Source organism: Marmota marmota, unplaced genomic scaffold (genome assembly GCF_001458135.2).
Source record: "Marmota marmota marmota unplaced genomic scaffold, marMar, whole genome shotgun sequence".
Classification (NCBI taxonomy): Eukaryota; Metazoa; Chordata; class Mammalia; order Rodentia; family Sciuridae; genus Marmota; species Marmota marmota.
In genome coordinates, this window is record NW_025999945.1 from 8,433,847 (window position 1) to 8,458,648 (window position 24,802).

The following is a 24,802-nucleotide window of genomic DNA, read 5'->3' on the forward strand; positions in this document are numbered from 1 at the left end:
GGTTAAGCACCCCTGAGTTCAATCCCTAGCACCAAAAATAAAAGGAAAAAGTTCTTATATGAATTACATAATATGTTTAAGTGAGAGAAGATAAATTAATGTGTTTAATAGATTTAACTCACAATAATTGTACTTAATAATCTTTTATGATAAATTTCTTTTCCTTTTGCCTTAATGTAAGCTATGTGAAATTTATGTAAAAACCTATTTATAAATATTTTGTATCTTTTTGTTACTTCTTTTAAATCATCCAAGTAAAAAAAAATAACAAAGCTGCAGATTGTAAGAAATGCTAATAAAAATTAAAGCCACAGCAGCATTAAAATGGCACAGAGAAACTTGGAAAGACTAACATCATGGGAAAATGTCTAGTATGAAAAGCTAATACAGTTATACCCCTTTATCTGAGAGGAATATCTTCTAAGACTCTCATGGATAAAAGAAACCACGGACAATAGTGAACCCTATGTGTACTGTTTTTTTGTTTGTTTGTTTTTGTTTTTTATTCCTCTATACCTATGGTACAGTTTAATTTATAATTTAGGCAGAGTAAGAAATTAACATCAATAACTTTACTGTAGCCATTAGAAACCTCAGAATGCAATTATTTTTCTTTCCTTTATATTAAGATGTTTCAATAAAAGAAGCACTTAAACAGCTTCTCTTGAACATATCAAAATTGCTGGTATCATTATTCTTGCACTGGAAGCCATTATTAAGTAAATTAAGGGTTACTTGAACACAAACACAGTTGTAATACCTCAACACTTGATCTGATGATAACCAAAATGGCTCCTAAGTGATAATGAACAAGTGACATAGGCAGTTGTGTACGTTCACTAGAAAAAGAAATGGCTCTCATCTTGAGCATAATGATGCAAGACGTCATCACACTTCTGAAAACTGCTTCTAAAACTAATGAAAATGAGTACAGTGGCACATACTTGTAATCCCAACAACTTGGAAGAGCTGTGACAGGAGGATCACAAGTTCAAGGCCAGCCTCAGCAAGTTAACAAGGCCCTAAACAATTTAATAAGACCCTGTCTCAAAAAAAACAAATGGTTTATGTAATTTTCCATGTAATATTTTCAGACTGAGGCTGACCTGAAACAATGGAAAGCAAAAGCATGAATAAGAAGGAGCCATTGTACTAAACATTGTTTCCCCCCAGATACCATGCTATTAAACAACTTGTTGTTAACCTTCAAACAACTAGAAGTTAAGGGTCAATGGGTAGTTGAGGTACAGGAGCAGTTCCTTCTTCATTTCCAGAGATTGCAGGCCCTGCGCCAGGATGGTGCAGAGGAGTAGAGGTGTATTTTGAGGTGGATCTGATAAAGTATTCTTGGAAATAAACTATTTCCATTTTTTGTGCTCTTCTGAAAGATCTCCTGGGAGTTATTATCCTTAAGGTGCCAAAAGAGCTATGTTCACAAGTTGGGTTTTATTTCTTAAGGGCAAAGGAGTGATTTTAGTGAACACAACAGTATCAAAGAATGAATCTTTAGCCATCATGAAGATCTGACTTATGATTAACAGATTACAATCAGAGAACAAATTTCATGTGTACTGTGTGTTCAGTTGTATAGAGCAGCTTTGCTTATAAATTAACCAGAACTTTTATTCTAGGGAGTTTCAGATTTCAGTTTTAATATTATATACATTTATTTAATCATTCATCATTCAGACATTATTAAATACTTGTTGTCCATGAATATTATCCTATAGGTTGAGGTTGCAAACATATAGGCCATGACCATAAGATAACTTACTAGGTTTCTGACTGGTAAATCCCTACCTTTTGCCTCCTTTCTTCCTTAATATATCATAGATACAGATGCTGCACCTTCGAACTCCAAATGGAGTTTTAAAACCGATTGTATCAAACAAGTAATCCAAGCTTCTTGTTCTGCTACAGCAGCTAGTTGAGAGAAACACCTTATTAGCTATTAACCAAGCAGAATTCAAAGTGGAAGAGTATTCTTTCTTAATTGTAAAGAAGCCCCGACCTTTGGGGTATTTTCTTAACCTTTTAAACAATAACGTAAACACCTTCAGAATAGGTATCAGTCACATTGTGTTTCTTCACATCCATAGTGGCTTTTTCAAAGAGATGAAATATTTTGAACAGGATATTTAATAACAGGTATCATTTAGTACATAGGGTTTCAGAAGACCTTGTCATAATTTGGTAATTGTTGTTACTATCCACTAGAAAGTCTTTGGAGAATAAAGTTAGGTCAGAAATAAAACAAGTTAAATAATTTGATTATTCTTGATTGGAAACACAAGTGTTCTTAAATAAAAATCAATTATATATAGTCCATGATTAATGCTGCAATTTGAATTATTTAGCATTGTGCTGCTGCATCTCCATATCCCAAAAGAAAGCAAATATGTGAACTGTTGCTAAGAAAAGGAGCAAACATCAATGAAAAGACTAAAGAGTAAGTATACTTTAAAAAATTAAATATTATTGACATTTTACTCTTTGGAAGATACACTCATTGTTTGGCTGACTTTTTGTCTTTTAAGATTCTTGACTCCTCTGCACGTGGCATCTGAAAAAGCTCATAATGATGTTGTCGAAGTAGTGGTGAAACATGAAGCAAAGGTATACTTCCTTTTTGGTAATCTTGGTCACCCAACAGTTTATTTTCTGTTCAACAGATGAAATGCCTACTCCCTATTTACAAATTAACTGTTTTGTTTTTTAATCTACACCTAAATAGTCCTGCAGCTGGGCATAGTGGCATATGCCTGTAATCCCACCTATTTGGTAGGCTGAGGTAGGATTGCAAGTTTGAGACCAGCCTGAGAAACTTAACGAGACCCTCTCTTAAAATAAAATTTTTAAAAGGGCTGGGGATATAGTTCCATAGTAGAGTACTTGCCTAGCATGGGCAAGGTTCTGGGTTCAATCCCCAATGCCACCCTAAAAAAATAATAATAATAAAGTCCCTCAGGTAATTTTTTCTGTTTCCAGTTTTTTTGACAGAAAGTTTATGTATTTATTCACATATATATTATTTATTTATGACCTTCTTTCTCCATTCCTTTTGTCCACACCCCATTATTACAGTTTTATCACAGTTATCTTTAAGGTCTTTATCTAACAGTACACTCTCCAGAATATCCCCAGCTAAAGTAATACTGATTCTGAACAGTCGTCTTTTCTTACCGAATCTTTTGTTCCTTGGTCACAAAGCTAACTCCTGCTCTTTACCCCAATGATGGTCTTCCCACCTTCCTTTATTTATGTAACTAAGTCAAAGACTTTTTATAGGAGGAAACTAAGTAATTTGGATAAAAGCATTGTACCTACCCATGGTGATAAATTACTATTCTTAAGTTAGCACTTGTACACAAATCATTTTAAACATTGAATATTTGTTCTTCTATCAAGGCTAGAAATCATTATTTTTTATCTAGAAAATTCAAAAAATACTACTTCGTAAAAGATACACATCTCAGATTGGAAGAGATGGTCACCTAATTCAGCAATTTTTCAACTTTTAGCCATAGATGCTTTCCTTCTTCAAACAAAATCTTTAATAGATATTTACTGTCTAACAGAAAGAATGGAGCTGCTTTGAATGAAAGGAGAAGAAAGAAACATACCCCTTTTTGCTTGGGTGGCTCTGTAGCCCTTCCCTAATGTGTTTTACAGACTAGTCTTCTTATCTGTCCTTCCTTCAGTCAAGGAACAACTTAGAATTTCCCACTTTCTTTTCATGTTACCTCTCAGTGTCCTAATCTCTTTGATTTGGGGGAATTCTTGATAATGTATAATCTTGATCTTTTCTATTGTAAATTATTGAATAAAAGTTTATTTCCGCTTGACTGCTTGGCATACCTCATTTGTCTCTGTTCTGTAACTTTTCATTGATTGCTGTTTTTCATACATGTGGTATATTTCTTGAAGAGTATCTGAATGTATATTAAATTTAAGTTCTGAAACTCAGTGAAACAATCTTGACTAGGGTGACCAACCACCCAGTTTTATCCAGGACTTAGGGATTTCCAGAAACAAAACTTTCAGTACTAAAAGTGAGAAAATCCCAGGCAAATCAGGACAAGTTGGTCATCCTAATCCTAATACAAAGTAGTACTCAAATAAAATTTTGGCTAGTGGATGTTTTTCACTTTTCATTGAGTTTGGAAATGTTAATAAATAATTGCCCTGAGCATTTTAAATAGATTTTTCAGGTTCTATAAACATTAAAACTAGTTATTTATAGTTTCATGTTCATTGAGAAGTTGGTGTTATATTCCTCTTAAAATATTCTGATTCCATGAATATGAATTGGCCAGTGTCTCAAAACACAGGTGGACACAGAATTGATTACTAAGTAACTTAATTTCTCAGTTATATTTCAAAGAATTGTTTGCATGGTGGGAATATGGAGGTAGAAATGAGATAGGGGGAGTCTTATAGTCTTATTTTTTTCTTGTGAAAAATTTCAAAGATATATAATTATATATAAGTAATTATAAGTAATTGTATATCCATCATCTAGTGTCTGTCACTAATGTTTTACTATGTTGTTTTATTATACATCCTTTAATATATCTTATTTTGAATACATGTCAAAGTAATTTGCATATTAGTATACACATCTCTAAATCCACATGTTCATCAACTAGAGTTCAGCATTTGTTTATAATTTTTCTTAAGATACAAAATTTACATTCAGCAAAAACTTATAAATTTTAAATGTGCATTTGCTGAATTTTGATTAATGCATACATCTGTGTAACCAAAACTCTTGTCAAGATAATAAACATCCTCTGGCAAAGGTAATGCTCCAACCTAGGCCATCTCCACCTCTAACAGTATCAGCCATTTTTCCTTTTTCTGACAGATTAGATTTGGCTGCTCTAGGCCTTCATATACATGGAATCATACAATACATACTTTTTTGTGTAAGGCTTTTTCCACCCAGTGTAATGTTTTAGAGATTTCATCTACCTATCAATAGTTGTTCCATTGTATTGCTAAGAAATAATACTTTGTGTGGATATACCATGTGTTTATCTATACAGATTATATTTTACATGATAAATTGGGTAGAGGATTAAGCCAATAGAAGTAAATATTTTAAATACTAATTTAACTCTAGCTTTGCTCCTGACTGTTGTCCATCTTGGGGTTAACCTCTACATTTCTAGAACTCCAAATCCATAAATAGAGATTCAGCTTTCTTAAGCAATATCTAACTCTAAATACAGTGCACCTATAAATAATTTGTTGATAAATTCAACTGTCACTCAACATTTTAGCCTAAAATTGGGTTTTTCTTCTGATGTCAGCCAGCCTTCATAAGTTGGTGTATTTGTGTTCTAGATTTAAGCAAAAAATACTTGCTTTGATTTCATAAAAGAAGAACTGAGCTAGGTGCAGTGGCACACACCTGAAATCCCATCAACTCAGGAGGCTGAGGCAAAAGGATCACAAGTTCAGAATCAGCCTCAGCAGTTTATCAAGGCCCTAAGTAATTTAATGAGACCCTGTCTCAAAATAAAAAGGGTTGGAGGTGTGGTTCAGTGGTTAGCACCCCTGGGTTCAATCCCCAGTGTCAAAAGAAATATTCAAAACTTTTAAATAGGTAGCAAGTGTTAAATACATGGTTGAGTGGTTTTAAATTGTGCACTGCAGGCTAATTTCAACTTTTTCTGCATTATTAAGGTTAATGCTCTCGATAATCTTGGTCAGACATCTCTGCACAGAGCTGCACATTGTGGCCATCTACAAACTTGCCGCCTACTCCTGAGCTATGGGTGTGATCCTAACATCATATCCCTTCAGGGATTTACTGCCTTGCAGATGGGAAATGAAAATGTGCAGCAGCTGCTTCAAGGTATTAAATGCTTCTGTGACATTAATTTTTTTAATTAACCTTTAAATTGTTTAACATTATGGTGTTTAATGTAGGAGCTGGTAATGAAAAGAAAATTTTTGGCTATTTCTTAATAGTACTCTTTACAAGTACTTAACTACCCAAATGTCATGAAGTCACAATTATGATTTCATTACAACGTTTATTCTGCGAAAATAGATGGCTCTCAAGTTTTTATCAAGAAAATTTTTAAGAATAAGATATAATAGTTGCTATTTCTTTTTAGAGAAAGGAAAATCTGAAAAGATGGGTCTAATAGGACCACAAGCTGGTAATACATAATACCCTAAGTACTGACATTTATACTTCATTCCTTTTTAGGATCCTTTTTAGATCCAGCATATTGAAGTCATATATACTTTGTACAAGGTAACACACTATGTGGCTTATTAAAACTTATTTAGCTAGGTGCAGTGGCACATACCTATAATTCCAGCAATTTGGGAAAATGGGGCAGGAGTGTCACATGTTCAAGGCCAGCTTGGTCAATTTGGTCCCTGTCTCAAAAGAGACTAGGGATATATAGCTTAGTAGTAGAGCAGCCCTGGCTTCAATCCCCAGTACCACACACACACACACACACACACACACACACAAAAGTATTATTTAACTATTGAAGGTACTCATATTCTTAAAATTAAACATTTAGAGCAGGTGTCTGAACACATTACAGGTTAAATATTTCAGTGTAGAAATCCAGTCACATAATATTTGAAGTATCTTTGCTTCAGGCAAGGTAGCACTTGCCCGCCTCTAATCCTAGTGACTCTAGAAATAAGGTGGGAGGATTCCAAGTTCAAGGTCAGCATTAGTGGTCTTGTCTCAGAAATAAAAAGGGCTAGGAGTGTAGCTTGAAGGTAAAGCACCCCTGGGTTCTATCCCCAGTACAAAAAAAAAAAAATTAAAATATCCTTACTTACATCTCTACTTTCTCTTAGAATCTAATAGAGTGGCTTTGAGATCTCAAAGCTCAGATAATGAAGCAAGCATTCTTATCTTAACAGTCATTTTGATGATCTTTATGCCTGTTGTCAGGGAATCACATTTTGAGAAACACTGCTTGAAAAAGTGAAGGCAGATTGATGTAGCCTCATAGGATCTTCCAAAACTAAACTGACTACAGTGGCTCTCTGGATTACCTTTTTTCTATGTTTTACACATCTGTTTAAGGATAATAACACTAGCCCTATTCAGTTGCCTAATGATAAAATTTAGTCTTGCCAATTTTATGCTAAGTTCTGTTGTTATTTATAGCTTCTCTTAATTTTCAAACTAGCTTCTCAAAATAAATTATTAAAGGAAAATTTTTCAATCAAAGAATGGTATATAATTTTCAAATTGCCTTCTAGGAAAATTATATGTACTATTTCACAAACCCACAAAAAGTATTAAGATTTGTTTTTATTGTTATACTAGATACTGTAAATATTAATATTTTTCTTAGGTAAACATGCCTCTATGAATTAATAGAAAAGGAGATTTTTTTTAGTGCAAACTATAGAAATACTGTTAGTGTAGCTCCACATTTCCACTTTGCATACTAAGTGGGTAAGAAAACAATAGGATCTTTTTAAATTTGTATTTGATAATGACCAAGTTTAAACATAATTTTATCTTTATTGATCATTTCTCTATTTTTTGTATGTGAATTGCTTGTTGTCTGTTTAAGCCTTCTAGTATGCTCATAAGAACACCTTATGTTAGATATAGTATTTCGTAAACTGTATGTTGAAATGTGATTTTTTTTTGCCATTTTGTTCTGTAATTTGGTTAATGCTCTGTTGCCTGCCAGTTATTTTTCCAAATCAGTTTTGCTCTAAGAAGCTTTTTTAGTTCAAGATATGAAGATACGGGCTGGGGATGTGGCTCAAGCGGTAGCACGCTCGCCTGGCATGCGTACGGCCTGGGTTCGATCCTCAGCACCACATACAAACAAAGATGTTGTGTCCACTGAAAACTAAAAAAATAAATAAATATTTAAAAAAAAAAAAAAAAAAGATATGAAGATACTTACCTATGTTTTATTCTAGTTCTTTTAAGGTTTAATTTTTTATACATAAATCTTGAGTCTGTGTTCAGTTTATTTTGTGCTAAGGTAATAGTAGATGTTCTTTTTTCTGAAATGTTAAATGAGCTGTAGAACAGAATTTCAGACCTGGAAATAACCTTATCTGTTTTTTAGTTCAACTTTGTTCTTTAGAATTAAAAATATGTGAGCCTCAGAACACTGATTTGCCCCAGTTCAGATATCTAGTAAATGGAAGAACCACTATTAGATTTCTGGCTTTTGCTCTCCTGATGTAATACTTTTGTAACATTCCATATGGCTTGATTATAGAGCAGGCTAGCTTATCATTTATTTTATTTCCTTTTTGTTGCTTAAATCATATTTTGTAATTATACACAGTCTTAATATTTTTCCCCCACTGCCATGGAGATTTCCTACATAGTCTAGCAGACTATAAAAGGACTTTACCTTTTGATAAGATGCCTCACTTGAAGCTTGGTCCTATTTTCTAAACAGAAATTAATCACTCTTTCCCTCTCTCTTTTTAGAGGGTATCCCATTAGGGAATTCAGAGGCAGACAGACAGTTGCTGGAAGCTGCAAAGGCTGGAGATGTAGAAACTGTAAAAGTAAGATATAATCTTTATGTATTTGTTAACCATGCATTTTTATTTTGACATTATTTAATGAAGTCTGTTCTGTTATAATGAAGAGCTTGGTTTATTTATATGTACCTTGCTTTTAAAGGACAAAAGTATCTAGTTCTCTACAGATAAAAAACACTGAGTAATGAAAGAAAAGGACTTTTTAGTTTCACATACATGTCAATAAATGTTAGAGTTCACAGATTTAAATATGTTTCGTGTAATACCAATCTTCCCGAATAACCTTTCCTCAGATTCTGTTTTGACTTTTACCATGTCTACATATATTTGTATATAAATACATATATATACACATACAAATATGTGTGTGTGTGTGTGTGTGTGTATATATATATATGTATGTACATACAAATATATGTAGACATATATTTATATTTATGTATATATCTGGTAAATATACCAGATATTTCCCTGCCTACAGAAATTGTACATCCAGGTAAATAACTCAAAAGCCTAATATATTGATAGATCACAATTCAACTAATATAAGAATTTAATTCAACATTTTTTCATTAATTAAATAATTCTTCAGTAAATGTAAAAATGTTATTTTTATTTTCTAAGCTAGTAAGGGAGAGAAAAACCTAAAACTACTGATCCAAATTAAAGGGGCACTAGTAGGTAATAAGTTTTATAAAAAGCTGTATTTGTTGACTTAATTCATGGCAAATTTAGCTATTTGGAATAATTTTACTATTTCTGTAGGGTAATTCCAGTACTAAACAGACCCACTAGACAAAATCAATTTTAGATTTTCTAATAAATATGAATATTGATCTCTTTCTAGAACTTAAAGTAATTTATCCACTGGTCTTTTTTTTAAAAAATTTTATTTATGTATTTTTAGTTTTAGGTAGATATATTAGTTTGTTTTTATGTGGTGCTGAGGATCGAACCCAGTGCCTCATGCATGCTAGGCAAGCATTCTACCACTAAGCCACCACCCCAGCCCCTCCACTGGTTTTATAAATGAAGAGCTTTCTGTAAATTGATCCTTTCTTTTGGATTTATCTTTATACGTAATATAGACATCTTAAATAATCAGGATTTTAGTTTTTTTGTAAAAGAAGTGGTCAGAAAATTAAGTTAAACCAAATAGTTAAAGGACAACTAGCTGATTTCCCCCCCCCCCCCATGTGAGGGAAGGGAGACTGATAAATTTTAAATGCCTTTTCACTATACATACTAAAAAACATAAAACTCTTCAGTAAGCACAATATGAAGCATTTTAAAAACAGAAAGGGTCTAGAGGAAAAGAGAAATGAAGAAGACATAAGGTAGAGGCAGGAATTTAACTTAGAGAATAAAGTAACACCACTGGATTAAGGAAGGCCAGCTCTCCTAGTGAGAGGTATTAGGCTGTCTTCCCTCCCCTCTCCTTCTAAAATCACTTCCCATTTATCTCCACCAGCCTTTCTGTTTTCTAAGGTGGCTCTGTATGAATCTCTGGAACAAGAACATTGTATGTATTATCCAATGAACACTTTATTGTGTCCTCAGTTCTACTTGTTTAGTGCTGATCCATCAGACTATATATTTAATTGGACTACTATTAGAAAGCCTGTCTCAGGGGCTGGAGAAATACCACAGTTGGTAGAGTGCATGCGTCACATGCACAAGGCCCTGGGTTCAATCCCTAGCACTAAACACACACAAAAAAAGCCTGTCCCCAGAATGGACATAGTTAAACTGAGAAGTAGAGAGGCCCGTGATAATACCACACCTAACACCTGATACGCATTACAAATATTTGTTCCTGATGCCCAACTTCATAACCTTTGAAACGCCGTCTTTTGAATAGACCCCTGAATTTATATATCTATGAAGTTCTTGTTCAGTAAACATAATGAGCTTTGCTAGTCCAATGATAAAGCCCCTTGAGGTAAACCCACTGACTGGCCCCTTGGTTTATTGAGCTTATATATTCCTGCTTTTCAAGGTAGGATAGTTAAAGGAGGAAAGAGTTTTTACTAATAGTGACTTTTTTGGATTTTGTTTTGTTCTTTTTTGTTTTACTCTGTGATTTATTATCTATGTTGCTTTCCTTCCTTAAACTTCCATGTTCTTCATGCAAAATATTAAATGAGGGCAGGGGTTATGTCTCAGTGGTAGAGCCCTTGCCTAGCATGTGTGAAGTACTGGGTTCAATCTTCAGCCCCACATAAAAATAAACAAAATAAAGGTATTATATCCATCTACAACTAAAAAATTTTCAAAAAAAAAAAAATTGAGGATTTTTCCATTCTGCCTCCTCATTTGAACCGAAAAACAGAAAATTATTTGAGTAACTAATTTTCTCAAGATTAACCAGTAGCATTGTATTAATTTATTCTATAAGAATAGTTCCTTGACCACCAGTGTCACTTAGAAACTTGTTAAAATTGCAAATTTTCAAGTCCTGCCAGAGACATACTGAATCAGAAAATCTAAAGGTGGGACCCAATGCACATGGAAATTTGAGGTCCACTGGTCTAGAACATTACTTTCCAAACTTTAATGTGTGTACATATCACCTAGAAATCTTATTAAAATGCAGATTCTAACTCGGTACATAGGAGTCTGAGATGCTGAATTTTTAATAAGCACCTTGACAATGCTGGTGCTCCTGTGATCCAGTGTACCTGTACGTGTAATTGCCGCAAAATGGAAGTTATCGTTGTGATAAAGATACTTAGGTTATCTTTATGTAAGGAGTAGTAGTAAAGATAAAATTGACCTACTTACTGTAGAAAAAATAGAAGATACAGGCATAAATGAGAGGACCAAAGGGATATTCTCAGTAAACAACAAGATGAAATAAGAATAGATTTCCTGGGGTTGGGGATTTAGCTCAGTGGCAGAGCACTTACCTAGCATGCGCAAGGCCCTGGGTTCGGTCCTCAGCCCTTGGGGTGGGGGGACAGAATAGATTCCTGAGAATACTTCTTAGATAAGAAAATAAGGGCTGGAGTTGTGGCTCGGTGGTAGAGCACTTGCCTAGCATGTGTGAGGCCCTGGGTTCGATTCTCAGCACCATATATAAATAAATAAATAAATAAATAAAATAAAGATCCATCAACATTTAAAAAAAAGAAAATAAGCCAAACATGAAATTTCCTACAAAACATGGATTGAAACAAGAAATGAGAATGTGTAGCATCACATGTATGCTGTGTTCAATCCTACAGAAACTGTGTACTGTTCAGAGTGTCAACTGCAGAGATATTGAAGGACGTCAGTCTACACCACTCCATTTTGCAGCAGGGTATAACAGGGTGTCTGTGGTGGAATATCTTCTACAGCATGGAGCTGACGTGCATGCTAAAGATAAAGGGTGAGTACCAACAGTTACTAAGGTCTCTCTTTTCCTTACCTTTATCTGGCCTTTTAGGAAAATATGACCCTTTTTTGGTACCTGCAATTGAACCTTGGGGTGCTTAACCACTGACCACATCCCCAGCTCTTTTTTTTAATTTTGAGACAGGGTCTTGCTAAATTGTGGAGACTGGCTTTGAACTGCCTCAGCCTCCTGAATTGCTTAGATTAGAGTCGTGCACTACTACGCTCAGTGAAAATATTTTTTGACGGTTGATAGCTTTTTTTTTTTTTTTTCCCTAGGAGGTGGTCTGTTTTCCTTACATTGATTTAAATATAGCTTTTAATTTCAGTTAACATTTTTTAAAATCTTTATTAATCTTTATTATTGTAAGACTTATTTTTGTCTGGTTTTGGTTTTGGTTTTGATTGAACTCAGGGCTTTGTACATGGTAAGCAAGTGCTTGACCACTGACCCATAATCCTAGCCCTCTAGTACTGATTTTTTGTTATTGTTGTTGTAGGTGGACCAATCCCTTTATTTTTATTTATTTATTTATGTGGTGCTGAGGATCAAACCCAGTGTCTCACCTGTGATAGGGGAGCACTCTACCACTGAGCAATCAATCGATCATCCCAGCCCTAAAGTATTGATTTTTAATGTAGTGTTTCAGTGTTTGTTGAGGATATTTGAATTTTTCCAGTTTATCTTAAGATCATTATTCATTAAAAATATACAGTTCTTAATGTTCTAAATATAATCAGTATAGTCTCTTAGTTCAAGAAATTTCTTTCATCTTTTACATATAATTATTGAAATTAAATCATCCTTCTCTAGCATTATTCTCATTTAACTTTTCATTTCAGGGGCCTTGTACCTTTGCACAATGCATGTTCTTATGGACATTATGAAGTTGCAGAACTTCTTGTTAAGCATGGAGCAGTAGTTAATGTAGCTGATTTATGGAAATTCACACCTTTACATGAAGCTGCAGCAAAAGGAAAATATGAAATTTGCAAACTTCTGCTCCAGGTATATTTACTTACTGTGGACAGTGTAAATTATCTAGAATATGTTAACAGTTTTGGACCTCCCCCCACCCCCCAAATAACTCTAGTATAAACTAGTAAAAGTAGAAAACAAAATTACCTAATTCTGCAACTAGATTCCAGAAAGAAAAAAAAAAACAACTATGAAACAATTTTAAATTTTACTCAGTATATTTGCCACACATGAATTTTTGTGTATGACATGATCTCTGATTATTACTTTTTCCTAATAATTTAATCAGAATACTTGATGAATTGAATAGTTTATAAGCCTAGCTTATTTAGCATAAAATTGATGGCATTGGTTTAATACAAATACCAATAGATCTTTTACAGCAAAAGCCAAGAGGATAGATTCATGCTTTATTTAATTGTTTGTGTAAAGTAAAAATAAAGTTATGAGCTGCATATTGACATTTCACAATGGATTGCATTTATGACCATGCTCCTATACAATTATAATGTAGCTGAAAATTTTTTACATTTTTTTATTTGTTCAGTTTAGATACACATTACAGTAGAGTGTCCTTTGGTATATTATGCATACTCAGAGTATAATTTATTCTAATTAGGATCTCATTCACATTGTTGAACATGACATGGAATTACACTGGTTGTGGTTTTAATTTGCTTTTCTCTAATTGCTAGAGATGTTGGACATTTTTTCATATATTTGTTGTCCATTTGTATTTCTTCTGTGAAGTGCCTCTTCAGTTCCTAGCGCATTTATTGATGGAGTTGTTTGGTTTTTTTAAATATATCTAGAGATTAATGCTCTGAGATGCAGGTGGCAAAGATTTTCTCCCATTCTAAAGGCTCTCTCTATCCGTTCTTGATTGTTTCCTTTGCTGTGAAGAAGCTTTTTAATTTGATACCATCCCATTTGTTGATTCTTGTTTTACTTCTTGCACTTTAAGAGTCTTATTGAGGAAGTTCATTCCTAAGCCAATATAATGGAGGTTAACATACATTTTCTGTATTTAGATACACAGATACTCACCACTGTGTTATATTTGCCTGTAATATATAGCTTATAGCTTAGGAGCAATAAACTATACCATATAATCTAAGTATGTAGCAGTCAGTACCATCTAGGTTTGTGTTAAATACACTCTGATGTTTGCACAATAAAACATCTCCTGAGAATGCTTTCTTCAGAACATGCCCCATCATTAAATGAAGCATGACTATAGAATGTAATGTTTAATGACATGATTTAAAACTCTAATTTTAAACATTATAAAAACCCAATAGTACTTAACTGCCTCTTTGTTCTTATTATAATTTTCTGGTATAGGTCAATTTTTTTTATTCCAGTTAGTTACACATGACAGAAGAATGCATTTCAATTCATTGTACACAAATGGATCACAACTTTTTGTTTCTCTGTACACGATGTAGAGTCACACCCTTTGTGCAGTCATCCATGTACCTAGGATAATGATGTCTGTCTCATTCCACCATCTTTCCTTGGGTTAAGTTTTAATAGTCGTTTTAATCTTTAAGGTAGAGTCTCAGTATAAATTGATGTTCTTTGGTATGGTTACATTTGACTATTTTCTCGTTGATAAAGGGCACACTTAAGCCAGTTTCTCCTCCCTTCCTATTTTTCACATGCCTAGCATGGTGCAGACCCTACAAAGAAAAACAGGGATGGGAATACTCCTTTGGATCTTGTTAAAGACGGAGATACAGATATCCAAGATCTACTTCGAGGAGATGCAGCTCTGCTTGATGCTGCCAAGAAAGGTTGTTTGGCCAGAGTCAAGAAGTTGTCTTCTCCTGATAATGTAAATTGCCGTGATACCCAAGGCCGACATTCTACACCCTTACATTTAGCAGGTAAGTGAATGAAGTTTCATATATTTTGGCTGGTGATGAGATTGGTTTTACCTGAGTGAAATATTTCTAAATTTGAACTAAATTTGAAAGATTCAGATCAAATGTCTTTTAATGCCACCATTATATACTCTTTCATGTATTTATACAGGGCAACCATTCTTCAAGCTATTAGCTAAATTCCAGTTCATTTCAGTACTAGTATGTTGCATCAATAAGAACAATTCAAACAGGCTATACCAGTCACCATGTACTTTGGCATCTTTCACTCTAGTTCACTATATTGTTTGAATCATTTTTGATGAGTGAGTTTTGAAATATATGCCTGCTTGAGTCAGCCTTCCTCGTGGGATACTAAAACTTTTCATTCTGATGATAACTGCTAAGAACAGATATAAGAAAAAAAAATCTTTAAAAAGTTTCAAAAGTAATATAAACCTTACCAAAGTTAATCCTTGTTTTACTTTGCAAGAAACTGCCATAATCCAGCCAACCATGGTGGCACACACCTCTAATCCCAGTTACTCAGGAGGCTTGGGCAGGAAACTCACTAATTCAAGGCCAGCTCCAGCAACTTAGTAAAACCCTATCTCAAAATAAAAAATAGAAAGCCCTGAAGATGCAAGAAAAAGAACTTTCGTAACCAAATACCAAAGACTAGATGACTTTAAACAACAGAAATTTGTTTTCTCACAGGTATAGAAGCTTAAAGTCCAAGATTTAGATGTCAGCAGGTCTTATCAGAATATTAGTCAGATCGGATTAGGGCCTACCCTAACAGCTTCATTTTAATTTAATTACCTCTTTAAAAACCCAGTCTCCAAATACAGTCATATTCTAGTTACTGGGGTTAGGTCTATAACCCCAAAAGAATTTGGGGGAACACATTTCAGTCCATAACATTTGTTCTAAGTTTTCACTCATAAAATTGGCACAGACTACCATTGTTTTTTAGTCCAGTTGAACAGTGATGTAGTATCAGGGCAGCTTTTTCAGCTTTATGGCAGATGACAAAGAATAGGCCTTGAAAACCACAGCTAATATCTCAGTAAAGTTTCATCATGCACACAGTTGTCTAAACGTGGTTTAAACAAAAGAAAAAAATTAAGTAGTGCAGTTATTACTGCTGCTTGGTATAAGAGAAAAATATTGTAGTTTATTTCAGTCTTACAGTATATCTTAATGTGTTGCTAACATTTCAAAGATAGTTTTCAAGAAGCTAGGGGTTCAGTGTTAGAGCACTTGATTAGCATGTACAAGGCCCTGGATTCAGTTGCTGGCACTGTAAAGAAAAAACAAACATAATTTTATCCACAGTGGTGCATACCTGTAATCCCAACTACTTGGGAAGCTGAGGCAGGCAGATCACAAGTTTGAGGCCAGTCTGGGCAACTTAGTGAGACCCTGCCTCAGAATTAAAAATTAAAAGGTTTGGCGATATAGCTCAGTGTAAAGCACCCTGGGTTCAGTCCCCAATACTTTGGGGAAAAAAGTTAAAATGATAATTTTTTGTTTTGTTTTATTTTTGTCTTTTTTTTTTCTCGTGGTGCTGGGGATTGAATTCAGGGCCTTGTGCATTCGAGGCGAGCACTCTACCAACTGAGCTATATCCTCAGCCCTTATTTCTACCTTTAAATTATCAACTTCATGTAAATTTGGACTACGGTGTCCAAGAAAATTAATTTCTTTATCCATGTGTCTTTTGGTGCATTTTGGAAGTTATAAGCCATAAATGCTAATAGGGTAAGAAAGCCTTACCACTTCCACTATCAGAAGTTTGCAAGAGAAGCTATGACCTGACCTCTGGTTAGAAATTTTACTGTATATATTTATATGAGATTTTATATCTTTATTGTGGCTTATCTAAAACATTTAACATTACTGTTAAAATCCATGTTGTCTTTGTAAGTCACAAACATGTTATGTACACAAAATATGTTGGCCTACTTATGCAGTGTTAAGTAGTATACCTAGAAGATATAATATTAAATTGAAATCTAGAAGGACTGTTAATCAGTGTAATGCTAAATTTAAGGGAATTTTATGGTTTTGTTTTTCTTGATCTTTTTAAATTCTGCGCTTTAGGTCCTCCTTCAAAAGGATAAAAACTACAATAAAAATATGAATAAAACATTTTGAACAATTTTCAAGTCAAGTGTTATCTGTTTTTATATTGGCAAAGTTAAGTTCTAGATTTGTTTTCTATGTGTCAAAATAAAATATGCTTTCTCATAAAAGTATTTACTGAGATAGCTCACAAGTAATAGCTAGGAGTTTATAGCATGTTTCCAAAATACTAAGCTTTACTTCATGTCTTTTGGAAATATGTACCCCTAAGTTTTCTGTATAAAAAGCATGTCTTGCTGGGCGCAGTTGGACACACCTGTAATCCCAGTGGCTTAGGAGGGCTGAGACAGAAGAATAGTGAGTTCAGAGTCAGCCTAAGCAAAAAATGAGGTGCTAAACAACTCAGTGAGACCCTGTCTTTTTTAAATAACATACAAAATAGGGCTGGGGATGTGGTTCAGTGGTCGAGTGCCCCTGAGTTCAATCCCTGGTAACCCCCACCTCCAAAAAAAAACCATGTCTTTACAACCCTCTGGGGAAGAAGAGTACTACCCTGAGGCCCACTCCGGTGTGCTTCCTCCTGCCTTACAGCTACTTGTATTCCTAACATGACTTTTTATGATTGGATGTCTATGACTTGCAGCCTTTTGAAACCATGGACCTGAGGTTAGGAAGTTGTAGTAAACAGAAAGGCAGGTTTTAAATGGCAAAATATAAGCAAATCAATCAATATAATTCTGAAAGTCTCTAAAACAAATGGATGTTATCACCAAAAGCTTCCAACTTTTGAGGCCAGTGGGAAATTTTTTCAAAAAGATAAATTTTTGTGGACTCAAGAATTTCAGATTTATATAAAAATCTTTTTTTTTTCCAGTGATGTCTGTGCTGTATAAATATTTATAGCTGTGTGAGTTTATGTTGGACTTTTTTAAATTTATAAGTAAAAGTAATGTTACTTCTTTTCTAAATTAGCTGGTTATAATAATTTAGAAGTTGCAGAGTATTTGTTACAACATGGAGCTGATGTGAATGCTCAAGACAAAGGAGGACTTATTCCTTTACATAATGCAGCATCTTATGGGGTAAGTTATGTTGTCTTTAAAAAAAAAAAAAAAAAAATCCTATGGAATTTTCAATGTGAAAGTCAGTATTGCAGTTCATATGAAATTTTGTTTGAGTTTCTTATTTTCAAGGAAGTAACTATAAAGTTCAAATAAGTTCCAAATTTTAGTTTTCAATTTGTTGTCACTTGTTTTATTACCTTCCTTTTCACCTGTCTCTTAGTTTCGGTGAGATGGTGGTTTTGTTTTATTTATTTTTTGGTGCCCAGAAAACTCAGTGTTTCACAGGAATCTGTAGAGATTGAGATGTACGCTCCTATCTTAAAACAATCAAGGATGTTATCATTATTAACCAATGTCAGTGATAAAGTTTGAATAATTAAAGAATGTGTTAGTTTATACATTGATATTCAGCAGTTATAACACAAGATTAAGTTAAAAGTCATTAAAGTTGCTTCCAACTCTGTAGAATTCTTAACTATTTTCTAGTCTCTCAAGTTACTGAAATAGCTACTATAATTTTTAAACAACTACCCGTAAGTTATGATATTGGAGAGAAACAGCTTTACTTTTCATTTCCAAAGTTAGTTTGAAAATATGGGGGTAGGTACAGAACTAGTTTCTTCTTAAGAACTAAAATGTGATAATGTTTCAGACTGTAACAGAAGTATTTTCTTTTACAGCATGTAGATGTGGCAGCTTTACTAATAAAGTATAATGCATGTGTCAATGCCACGGACAAATGGGCTTTCACACCTTTGCATGAAGCAGCCCAAAAGGGACGAACACAGCTTTGTGCTTTATTGTTGGCCCACGGAGCTGATCCTACTCTTAAAAATCAGGAAGGACAAACACCTTTAGATTTAGTTTCAGTAAGTGATGGGCTCTTGGAAAAATCTCAATGCTTGCCTGACCTTTTAAAATTCACTTGATATATGTTTTAAAAAAAAAAAAAAAAGTCTTCATAGTGAATGTGGCAAAATATGGTTTTTAGCCCACTCTTCAGGATCTCTTTGGTATGATATCAGTTATATAGTACTATACTATTTTGTACTTTGGAGATGGGGAAAAGAGCACTAAAACTGCTTACATAGTGGAGAAACAAAACAATTCCAGGCCAGGGCACTGTGGCGCACTCCTATACACTGAGCAACTTGAGAGGCTGAGGTAGGAGGATCAAAGCCAACCTGAGCAATTTAGCAAAGCTCCAAGCAACTTAACAAGACCTATCTCTAAATAAAATACAGAAAGGGATAGGAATGTGGCTCAGTGTTTGAGTGCCCTGGGTTCAATTCCCAGTACCAAAAAAAAAAAAAAAAAAAAACAACAACCAATCCCAGGCCCTCCATAAATGCTGTTACTGTGCATACAGTGCAAGATAGTACAAACCATGGGTCTCTTGTCTCTCCCACTCAGTACATTAACCAGAGCAGTAAAGGAAAAGGAAGAAGAAACACTTTTGAGATGGAAAGGAAGAAGAGTCTTAAAACTGTTTTCTACTGAAAGAGATTTTGTTGTTTCAATACAATGAGAAGATGATTTAGTTCAGCTTCATTTGAGGTTTAAGTAGATTTTTCTCAGCAGGCTGAAAACCAACTGCATTTGCAGCATTGTTTTTCTAGGAAATCATCTTTTCAGTTCCATGCTACTTTAGAAGTAAACCCATGTTTTCATTTACCAGATAGTATTAAGTGATAGTGACAGTGAAATAGAATGCTGTAGAGAATATTCACAGTCTTGTCAAACAGACCTGGACTAGAATTCCAGCTCTATCACTTAGAGTTGTACAGTCATACAAGTTGTCTAGCTTCTAGGCCTTAGATACATCAACTATAAGAGATGGAGTATATCTGGTCAGTATGAGAATTACATAAGGTAATATATTTAAAGTCCTTAGAACAGTATTTGGTACAGAAAAAGCACACAATAAATGATACTGCTATTATAAACAAATGTTATATACAAGCAGTGAGTTTCACAAGAATGCACAGATTGAAAGGGAAGATGAGGAGGATTGGAATAGGCAGTAAAAATGACCGTGAAAACAAGTACTTCGGGGCTAGAATTGTGGCTCAGAGGAAGAGCACTTGCCTAGCATGCATGAGGCACTGGGTTTGATCCTCAGCACCACATAAAAAGAAAAATAAAGGTATTGTGTCCACCTACAACTAAAAAATAAATGTTTTTTTAAAAAAAAAGTACTTTATGCTAAATGTTTGTTTCTTAGTATCTGAATTGATCACTGTGAAAGAATGATTATATGTCACTAATGAAACAAATTAATGTACTGGTCAGTTTAGGGCTTTCCCCCCCCCCCCCCCATTCTGGCTGATTTGATTAAGATTGATTATCTTTGTTACCAAAACAAAAACATCTTTTAATTTTGAGAAACAGAGATATCACTGAATGTTTTCTAAGAAAAGCAAACATAATTCTCTTTGGTGAAGTTTCATATGTAGTGTGAATTTCTTATTTCAGAGTAATTGTAATAAGGTTGTAAAGACCTTTTAAAATAGATATTTTTGTAATTAGTATCATTGCCTTTTAATCAAGATGTCAGAGTTATAATTTTTTCATTGTTTGCCCCATTTAATAGTTTTATTTTGATTATATTTGATCTAGAAGGGATATTCTTATTATAATCAATAATAATATAGCTGAATATCATTCTGTTTGCTTCACTTTTAAAACAATCAAGTACTTACCAGTTTTTTGCCAGTTCTAAGGCACAGTTGCTGTGTACTGTCATATTTTTAACTGCATTCTGTTAGCTATAATAGAATTTTAAAACTTGCCTGTGACAGATTTTATCTCTTTTAAATGTACCCTAGGCAGATGATGTCAGTGCTCTCCTTACAGCAGCCATGCCTCCTTCCGCTCTACCTTCATGTTATAAACCTCAACTGCTCAATGGCATGAGAAGCCCAGGAGCCACTGCAGATGCTCTGTCTTCAGGTCCATCCAGCCCATCAAGCCTTTCTGCAGCCAGCAGTCTTGACAACTTATCTGGGAGTTTTTCTGAACTGTCATCAGTAGTTAGTTCAAGTGGAACAGAGGGTGCTTCCAGTTTGGAGAGAAAGGAAGGTGAGACATTGTATAAAAATAACTTAACTGGTATCATAAGCCCCATATTTCTCATTTGGAATGCTTGAAAGTACTTTTTAGCCTTAAATACAATTATTAATATCAAATCAATTAACACAGACTATAAGTTTTGCCCTTTGTGGTTTTCTTTACATTATTAATAGAATTCATAATGAAAGTTTTGCCTTTCACATTGAAAGTTGATGAGTCTTATTGTTGCCACCTACTGTTTAAGTATAAATTTTTTAGATGTCAAAATTCAGCTTATCCTGTGTAAGAATGATGAACTTGTTTTCATAAACTTTTTGTAAAGGAACTTACAGCCTGAAAGTAAGAGTTTTGTTGATTTTAAAGATACAATTAAAAATAAAATGTAATGGTTCATGCCTGTAATCTCAGTGGCTCAGGAGGCTGAGGTAGGAGGATCTCGAGTTCAAAGCCAGCCTCAGCAACAGCAAGGTGCTAAGCAACTCAGTGAGATCCTGTCTCTAAATAAAATACAAAATAGGGCTGGGCATGTGGCTTAGTGGTTGAGTGCCCTGAATTCAATTCCTGGTACTAAAAAAAAATTTTTTTAAATAAATAAATAAAATTAAAGTTTAAAACAAAAAGTGAGACTTTTGTTTTGTTTTGTTTTATGCTTTGTTTTTTGTTTCTTTCTGAGAAGTTTTTGGGCAGGCCCAAAATGACTAGAGTTAGGCTCTCACATGGAGGGTTCCAGCCAGCTATATTTAAAGTATATAGTTAAGGCATGAACACACTGATTCAGCGTATGTACTCAAGGTCATAAACATTTCTTGTGAACATGCCTACTTATGCAACCTGTTGGCAGTGTGCCACCTTTGTCTGGCCTGCATATAAAAAAGGCCTATAGAAATGGCTCAGGGGGCTAAATGGAACTGGCTGGGGCAAAATGGGGCTGGAACTAAAGGTTAGGGGCTGTTGCTGCCTCCAGATACAAATGTCTTGAGTCTTCCATCTGCCAGGATCTGAGCCTCTACCCAACAAAAGGTCTCATAGATTAACTGTTATGATGTTGAAATTTTATAGGTCTGTCTTAGCAATTTTTAATGTTACATACAGTATTCTATCCTAAGGGACTATATTTTGCTTCATACTTACTTACTCCAAGTAAATAGGAACATCAAAAACCTTTATTGTTATGTACTGTACATTATTATGTGAAATTTTGTTCTGCTTTCCCCCTTCCCCAGTTCCAGGAGTAGATTTTAGCATAACTCAATTTGTAAGGAATCTTGGACTTGAGCACCTAATGGATATATTTGAGAGAGAACAGGTAAGTAGATTAATTGTATTGCTTAGTTTAGTGTTTTTGAAAACCTAAGGAAAAATTAGGATATACTTGAAATACCTTGAGCCTTGTAAACTATTGGGGAGAGAATGGTTTCATTGGGTTTTGGTTTTGAAGTTTGTTTTTGTTGTTTGTTTGTTGCTAGGGATTGAAGCTAGGGCCTTGTGCAGGCTAAGCACATGCTACTACTGAGCTACACTCCTGGCCCCAAGAATATTTTTTGTAGGACTGGAAATCAGTTCCTCTTCTAATTTGGCTTGGTGTTGGAATTTTCCATTTTTCCTATCAGACCATAAAAACTGACTCTCATGTAGTAATAAAATAGCTTTCTTGAATGACAGGTTTATCTTAATCAGTTCTCAAATTAAGTTACCTGTGGATTCTGTTTGTTCAATTCTGTTGTGTCAGTCACCACCTATATTTTGTCAGCTGCTATGGGAAGGTATATAAATATGCCATCTGCACATCTGGATTTTTCTGGGTAGTTCCAATTTAAAGTATTCTGCCAGGATACAGTGACTGATTTTTGTTGTTGTTTTTCAGAAAATATAGTTACTGTAGGCTTGTATCCAAAGAAGCTTTCAATCTTGTTTTGGAACTAGAAGACCATATGAAAAGTTTAAGGTTTTGTGTGGCTTAGATTTAAGAAATTCAAAGAAGGAAAAAATTACCATGAACTCTGGACTATTCAGGGATAGTTTCTTAGAAGGTATATAGATAAAATAGGATTGAATGACTTCAGTTTCATCAAGTGAGAATAATATATTTTAGGTAAAAGGGTTAGTTTGAACAGTGATACGTAAGTACTGCTTTAACATAGTCCAAACTCTGGGGAAACTATTGAAGCCATTTTGTAAACAGGTTGGATGTTAAGGAGTGATGGAAAAATATAGTAGAAGAGATGAAATGGGGGCCCAAGTTGTAGCTCAGTTGTAGAGCATTTCCTTAGCATGCCCAGGATCCTCAATTCATGACACAGTATCATAGAGAAGAAATTATATACCTCAGTGTGGTTAATTTGAAGGTACATTCATGACTCAACATTTTTGCTCCAGCTTTTTAGTTAATTTCAGCTTAGTGAAGGATTTATTTTCGTATCAGAGCTATCTAAAATAATTTGAAGCAAATGCATGAATAATTTATTATGAAAATACCAATATAAGATGAATGTCCAACAAATGAATAAGCACTCTATAAATAGTTTCATTCTCTTTTGTAAGATCACTTTGGATGTATTGGTTGACATGGGACACAAGGAGCTAAAGGAGATTGGAATCAATGCTTATGGACATAGACACAAACTAATTAAAGGAGTTGAAAGACTTATCTCTGGGCAACAAGGTATTTCATTTTCATAATTGTTGTTACCAGTTTATTAGTTTACATAAAGGCAGCCTTTGGTATACTAAGTGATAATATAAAAGTTTGTAAGAAGCTGTTTAAACTTTCTCAGCTGCTAAACTTTCTCAGCTCTTTGTGAGCCTAATTAATTAGTAGGCCATTCAGAAATTTGAGGATTTCTTTAGTTCCTGAAAATTGAAGTTAAAATGAGATGATTTGTGAAGTTACTCTAGCTCTTAAATTTTGTGACTCTAAACAACCTGAAACTTAAGTATCTTATATATAATGCCAATATAACAGATAATGACTAGGTAGTAAGCTAGCCCGTGAAATAATATAGTAAGTCTCTCACACAACTAAAATTCAAAGCACTTGAAATAAAAATACTGGAAAATAATGTTACATCTAAGGAAATTAAATGAAACAAAGTTGGATGATATTTTTATTTCTCATTTATGTTAGTAATTAAGGAAAAGGCAAGTTGCATTCACTCAACAGGTATTAACACTTCCTATTTACCAGATCTGGTTATTAAAAGGTGTATTGTTTTAGGTGTTAAAAACCACATTTTAGTTTCATTGTTAAACTGGAGGGAGTTTATGCTGAGGCCAGAAGCATCCTATAATTGAAGTTCTGGCCATATAACTGCTGCACTGTTGGTAAAGGAAGTAATAGGGGGAAAAATGTGTTCCAGACAAAGAAGAAAAGGATTTTCTAAAGTATTCCCACAAAACTCTTAACACCTTATCTGATCAAAAATTAGTAATCTGAATGCAGTGTGGTAGTGTGGTATCCTGGAAAAAAAAAAAACGACATTGGTAGGAAAACTAGTGAAATCCGAGTGAAGTCTGACACTTGTACTATGGTTACATGAAGTGGTATAAAACCAATGGGAAAGATGGGTAAAGGATACAGCCGTCCTATCAAGTATATGTTCCAAAATTTAAAAGTTGTTAAAAATGGTAGTAAGCTAAGGTGGGTGCTGCAGTATATGCCTGTAACCCTGGCTATTCAGGAGGCTAAGGAAAGGGGATCACAAGTTTGAGGTCAACCTTAGCTCCAGACCTTGTCTAAAAAAATTTTATAAAAATTAGTAGTAAAGGCTGGGGCTGTAGCTCAGTGGCAGAGCGCTTGCCTTCCATGTGGGAGGCACTGGGTTCAATCCTCAGCACCACATTAA

The 24,802-nt window shown here is 34.2% G+C and overlaps 1 protein-coding gene across 1 annotated transcript in view; it reads left to right on the forward strand.

Annotated features, from left to right (window-relative positions):
• The window catches only part of Tnks2 (tankyrase 2), a 72,752-nt gene that overhangs the window by 37,132 nt on the left and 10,818 nt on the right, over positions 1-24,802 (forward strand). The window contains exons 13-24 of the mRNA XM_048801784.1: positions 2,358-2,449; positions 2,538-2,616; positions 5,692-5,863; positions 8,459-8,538; positions 11,742-11,887; positions 12,736-12,901; positions 14,541-14,760; positions 17,797-17,906; positions 18,569-18,757; positions 20,717-20,969; positions 22,184-22,266; positions 23,502-23,622. Of these exons, the coding sequence (XP_048657741.1) occupies positions 2,358-2,449; positions 2,538-2,616; positions 5,692-5,863; positions 8,459-8,538; positions 11,742-11,887; positions 12,736-12,901; positions 14,541-14,760; positions 17,797-17,906; positions 18,569-18,757; positions 20,717-20,969; positions 22,184-22,266; positions 23,502-23,622 (1,711 nt within the window). The remainder of the gene's footprint in view (positions 1-2,357; positions 2,450-2,537; positions 2,617-5,691; positions 5,864-8,458; positions 8,539-11,741; positions 11,888-12,735; positions 12,902-14,540; positions 14,761-17,796; positions 17,907-18,568; positions 18,758-20,716; positions 20,970-22,183; positions 22,267-23,501; positions 23,623-24,802) is intronic.